The following is a 6399-nucleotide window of genomic DNA, read 5'->3' as shown; positions in this document are numbered from 1 at the left end:
TTTTCTTCTTCCCTCATTTGGGCACGGGAATAAAAGAAAACTCCAGAGAAGCCAAGCGGTGGTAGAATGGGTTTCCTGGTCTCAATCAACAGAATAAAATACCAGTCAATGCCACCATGCTAACCCTTTTAGTTGATTTAACTATCACCTCAATATGGTGAATTATCTTCGTGGGTACGGAACAAGGACAGTGGTGTTCAATTAACAGGATAATGTTTTGGTTAACTGAAGGTTTATTGAATGTTTCAAATAGAAATTATGCCTTGTTCCAACTTCTGTTTTTTTGGATTTTATAAAAATCTATTGATCTATTCTCCTCTCCTGGCAATTAAAGCATAAAGGTGGGCAGCCTGGGTGGCTCAACAGTTTAGCGCCACCTTCCACCCAGGACGTGATCCTGGAGGCCCAGGATCAAGTCCCACGTCAGGCTTCCTGCATGGTGCCTGCTTCTCCCTCTGCCTGTGTCTCTGCCCCCCCCCCCCCCGTGTCTCCCATGAATAAATAAATAAAATCTTTATTTAAAAAAAAAAGCATAAAGGTGGACTTAAAGATAGGATTTATTGGATTTTAATTTAAAAATTGTTAATTATAAAAAATTCAAAGAGGAAAAATTCTCACATACCCCCCCCAATCCAAATATTACTAAGATTTTGGGGCCAGTATTTCCTCCTAGTTTTTTTCTAGGGATTTTTATTGTTATGATATTATGCAAATTGTTAACATATATCACAGTGGGTCTTTTTTCACTTAACCAAAAAACCAAGAATTTTCTCATATTACTGCAAACTCTTACAAGAATTTGCTTACACTCATCATTTTAATATCTGTATTCCATGATAAGACTATACCATAAATTATCCACCTACCCCTCTATTTGGACATTTGGGTTGTTTTTAATTTTTCACTATTATATGTAATGCAACAGCACACAACCATATAAAGAAAAGATATTTTCTAATTTATTTAGGATTGTTTTCTTTACCTTGATTTCCCAGGAATAAATTTTTTGACCTCTTTTTTTTAGTATAGTTTACATATCTTGGAAGTCACTCATTTAAAGGATACAGTTGTTTTTCATATATTCACAAATATGTGCAACCATTACCACAGCCAGTTTTAGAGCATTTTTATTGCCCCCAAAAGAAATCCTATACTGTTTAGCTATCACCTCCCTACTCCTCACCCAACACCCACCTCTCACCAGCCCTAGGCAACCACTATTCTATTCTCTATCTGTATAGATTTCCCTGTTCTGGACATTCCATATGAATGGAATCATGTACTATGTGGTCTTTTACAACTGTCTTCTTTTACTTAGCATAATGTTTCCTTTTATAGCTGAGTAATATTCCATTATATGGATATACCACATTTTGTTTATCCATTCCTTTAGTTAATGGGCAATTGAGTTGTTTCCACTTTGAGCTACTGTGAGTAATGCTGCTATAAGCATTTGTGTACACATTTCTGCGTGTACCTATGCTTTCATTCTTTAGTGTATATACCTAGGAATGGAATTGCTAGATCATAGGGCTACATCACAGAAATATAGGTCACAGAAATATAAATTCCTGCCCAAGAGAGTTAAGATACATGTAAGTCTCTTAATATGTATCTCCAAGTTGCTTTTCAAAAAGCTTTGAATTAAGTTTTAACTCTATGATTGAAGATCTTACTGTTATTCATGGTCGGTTCTCAGGAGTAATGATGTCCCAAAATAACAGCCTAGGACAGTGTTGTCCAATAAAAATATCATACAACTCATTAGGTAATTTAAAATCTTCTAGTAGACACATTTTTTAAAAAAGTAATAAACAGGGGAGTGTGGGTGGTGTAGTCCGTTAAGCATCTATCTGACTCTTGATTTCAGCTCAGGTCATGATCTCAGAGACATGAAATTGAACCTCACCTCGGGTTCTGTGCTGAGCACCAAGTCTGCTTGGGTTTCTCTCTGCCTCTCCTTCTGCCTCTCCCCTTGCACACTCGCGTGCTCTCTCTCTTTCTCTCTCAAATAAGTCTTTAAAAAAGTAATAAGTGAAATTAATTTTAATAATATATTTTATTGAACTCAATATATCCAAAATATATCTTTTCAAACTATATATTTAAAAATTATTGCTAAGGTTTTTTTTCTTCTTTATTCACATTCAGTTTCTGAAATCTAACATGTGTTTTACACTTTACATCTCCATTTGTTTTTGTTTCTGGTTTGTTTTTGTTTTGTTTTGTTTTGAGATTGTATTTATTCATGAGAGACACAGAGAGGCAGAGACGCAGACTCCCCACAAGGAGCCAGATGCAGGATTCAATCCTGGAACCAGGGATCATGCCCTGAGACAAAGGCAGATGCTCAGCCTCTGAGCCACCCAGGTGTCCCTCACATCTCCATTTGAACTAGGCACATTTCCAGTGCTCAGTAGCCAAGTGTGGCTTAGTGGCTACTGTATGGAATAGCACAGGTCTAGGAATTTGGCTATCTTCTTTGGAAGGTGGCAGGCGGTTACTTTTAAAAACATATCCTCATTTATGTCCCTTTGTTACCTTACTCTTTTTAATAAAAATGAAGCAGAAACAAAATTTAACTGACTAAAAAAGCCTCCTAGATAAGAGAATGGCTTACTAAATACTGTTTTACTGCTTCATATTTCTACCTGTTGAGTAACAATGTATAATGGGTGAAAAAAAAGACAACTTTAAAAGATACACTCCTTTATTCCAGCTTACTTGAACAGATCCTGGGGCTAGTTTTGTTTCTAGAATCTACATTATGTTACTGAATGCTAAACACCAGTGCAATGTTGCTCCCGAACATCCTGCTCACCGGTACCCCGGGGGTTGGAAAAACCACACTAGGCAAAGAACTTGCATCGAGATCAGGATTGAAATACATTAATGTGGGTGATTTAGCTCAAGAAGTCTGATCAACAGATATCATGGAGTCTGGCAAGATGGCTTCTCCCAAGAGCATGCCGAAAGATGCACAGATGATGGCACAAATCCTGAAGGATATGGGGATTACAGAATATGAACCAAGAGTTATAAATCAGATGTTGGAGTTTGCGTTCCGATATGTGACCACAATCCTAGATGATGCAAAAATTTATTCAAGCCATGCTAAGAAGGCTACTGTTGATGCAGACGATGTGCGGCTTGCCATTCAGTGTCGTGCTGATCAGTCTTTTACCTCTCCTCCCCCAAGAGATTTTTTATTGGATATTGCAAGGCAAAGAAATCAAACTCCTTTGCCGTTAATCAAGCCATATTCAGGCCCCAGGCTGCCACCTGATAGATATTGCTTGACGGCTCCAAACTATAGACTTAAGTCTTTACAAAAAAAGGCATCAACTTCTGCGGGAAGAATAACAGTTCCACGGTTAAGTGTTGGTTCTGTTACTAGCCGACCAAGTACTCCCACTCTTGGTACACCAACCCCACAAACCATGTCAGTGTCAACTAAAGTAGGGACTCCCATGTCCCTCACAGGGCAGAGGTTTACAGTACAGATGCCCACATCACAGTCCCCAACTGTAAAAGCATCAATTCCTGCCACATCCGCAGTTCAGAATGTTCTGATTAATCCATCATTAATTGGGTCCAAAAACATTCTTATCACTACAAACATGGTGTCATCACAAAATACTTCCAATGAATCATCAAATGCATTGAAAAGAAAACGAGAAGATGATGATGATGACGATGATGATGACGATGATGACTATGATAATTTGTAATCTAGCCTTGATGCTGTAACCTGTAAACTTGGTCTTAAATCCATTGTACTGAGATTAAACGTGCATGCTGGGTATTTTGAAGTTGTGTTGTAGAAAACTTAAATGGTATTTAATGAGTAAATATAGTTATCCTTTCCTATTGAATGTTGGGTTTTCTTTAATAGGATTAGTAATGGTTATTCATTAGCCTTTAAGTGTGAAAAATAAAATTGTTGTTCATCAAAAAAAAAAACAAAAAACACCAGTGCAAACATTCTCTTAAATTAATAAAAATTTCTTTTGTTGAGTCTTTAATGATGAAATGAACAGGAAAGAAGAAAAGCAAGAAATAGATTTGACTGTGCTATACTGATGAAAACCATGTTTTTCAATTTATTCTCACAATAAAAAGTATTTGATCTGAAATCCTATATAATCCCAGGATGCAACAATCCTTCTCTGTTGTATGGCAACTTCCTGCCATGCATAATTATTTTCCAAAAGCGTATCAGGTCAGAAATGAAGCAGAGAATGGGGGAAAGAGTCCATAGTGATCTTAGGCAGATTTTATTTTACTAGTAGGAATCAGTTGGATAGTTATTACCACCTGGCACTGCTAATGAGTCTAGTTGGGAAAACAAAGCAGCAAAGCATTCCACAGCAGACTGCACCGTGGTCCAGTTCTGGGGAGTCTTTTGGGGTCTGTTGAGCATCTGAAGATACATTTGAAGGTGTTTTGGCTGTTATAAAAATCAAATTCTTCATTCTTCAGTTTTAAAAGAAACCTTTTGCTTAGAAAGAATTACCAGTTGTGATTCATTGGTGCTTCTATAACCTAAATATCTTACTGTATTTATAAAATAACTTCTTATAGCTCAAATATATCTTATACATTAAAAACAATTTATTTATAATAGTCTTGGAGGAAGTAGACCATCTCTTTCAAGAAAGTATTTCCACTACTAATTCAAATGGCCTCTAAGGAGCCTAAATAAAGAGACCCTATATTGTAGTCATTCAGTGCAGGAAGTCTGATGTCAGAGTCCTAGATTCAAATATGAGCTCCATTTACTATCCAAGTTATTTTTCTGTGCATAAGAGCCCCCTCCTGAAAATAGGAATAATGACAGCTATATTAAGGTTGAAGTGACATAATGTATAAATGGTACTTAACAGAAAGGCCATCACTTCTCTTTATTGTGGGTTTTAGGGGGATTATTGATTTCATATACATCTTATGGATTCTAAGATATCACAGCAGAATAGAGAATAGCAAATAAAAAGTCAGGGAATATCAAAGAATCAAGCACCGATTATTATAGTATAAAATTGCTATGCTGTATTGAAGAAAGCATGGCTATTCCCCAGGCTGTGAGAACTAAGGAAAAGAGGACTGGAGCAATGGGCAGGGGAAATAGTGGGAAACATGAACTTATTTACCAAGAAGATGTTTTACTAACACACTCCATATGTTGTTAACTAATTCACTACATATTTACTGAGCACTAAGTGTATGCAAAGTACTATGCTTGGTATTGAGGTTACAAATATGAGATATGCCACCTGCCTTCCGTAATCTTTTTTTTTTATTATTTTATTTATTTATTCATGACAGACAGACAGAGAGACACAGGCAGAGGGAGAAGCAGGCTAGGTGCAGGGGATCCCGGGTCTCCAGGATCACACCCCGGGCTGAAGGCAGAGCTAAACCTCTGGGCCACAGGGGCTGCCCTGCCTTCAGTAATCTTAAAGCCCAACAGAATGTTGTCTTTATGACTGTATGTACCACCTTACCTTGTAGGTCGTCGCTGGCTTGTCAGCCCTGGCCTCTTGGTTATGAGCAGCAATGCTTTCTTATTCACATCTGTACCTCTGCATTGTGCACAGTGGCTGGCTCATAATAACTACTCAATAAACATTTGCTGAAGTGACTTCCTTAGCAAGAAGGAATCAATCATTATTGGATTTCCAGCTGTAATAGATAAACTCTTTGAAGGCAGAGACCCATGCTTGTAAATGTCTTCATTCTAAGAAAGGTGGAATTTTGATAGTAGTTACACCACTATTAAAGCATTATCATGCAAAAAAATAAAATAAAATAAAGCATTATCATTAAAATGAGAGTCACTCTGTAATATCATATTTCCAACAGGTTTCTTTAGTCACAAGTACAAAAAATACACAATTGCATTGCACTGTCATATCTAATCAAGGGAAATAAAGCAATGAAAATGTGCTCTGATATGTTTTTTTTTTTTTCTTGAAGTCTGGAAAACCTTTTATTTTTCAATGAGAGAGCTTTTTGTTGAATCATAAAATGCTGGGATTTCATCATTATTTTCTACTCAGATTACTTTATTCCTCTTTTTAAAATAAAATTTAGAGTAGCCCAGGTGGCTCAGCAGTTTAGCACCATCTTCAGACCAGGGAGTGATCCTGGAGACCCAGGATCGAATCCCACATCGGGCTCCCTGCATGGAGCCTGCTTCTCCCTCTGCCTGTGTCTCTGCCTCTCTCTCTCTCTCTGTGTCTCTATGAATAAATAAATAAAATCTTTAAAAAAAATTTAGACAATGAAACACACTTAAAGGAGGAAAGACAGATTATATCATATGTGTGTGTTCCAATTCTCATGTGAAAATAATGTAGTCAATGAGAACAATTCATAATACTGTTGCTGTGTATTTGA

General features: G+C 37.0%; 1 protein-coding gene across 1 annotated transcript; it reads left to right on the top strand.

Moving 5' to 3' along the window:
- The first annotated feature begins 2805 nt into the window (after positions 1 to 2805).
- On the top strand, positions 2806 to 3870 carry TAF9 (TATA-box binding protein associated factor 9). Its single transcript, NM_001286231.1, has one exon. The coding sequence runs from the start codon at positions 2934 to 2936 to the stop codon at positions 3729 to 3731; it is 798 nt and encodes a 265-aa protein (NP_001273160.1). The 5' UTR covers positions 2806 to 2933; the 3' UTR covers positions 3732 to 3870.
- The last annotated feature ends 2529 nt before the right edge of the window (positions 3871 to 6399 follow it).

The sequence above is a fragment of the Canis lupus genome, chromosome 36 (genome assembly GCF_011100685.1).
Source record: "Canis lupus familiaris isolate Mischka breed German Shepherd chromosome 36, alternate assembly UU_Cfam_GSD_1.0, whole genome shotgun sequence".
NCBI lineage: Eukaryota > Metazoa > Chordata > Mammalia > Carnivora > Canidae > Canis > Canis lupus.
This window is presented reverse-complemented; position numbering and strand designations above follow the sequence as displayed.

Coding starts and splice junctions, on each gene's coding strand:
- TAF9 (NM_001286231.1), top strand. CDS start 2,934: ATGGAGTCTGGCAAGATGGCTTCTCCCAAGAGCATGCCGAAAGATGCA.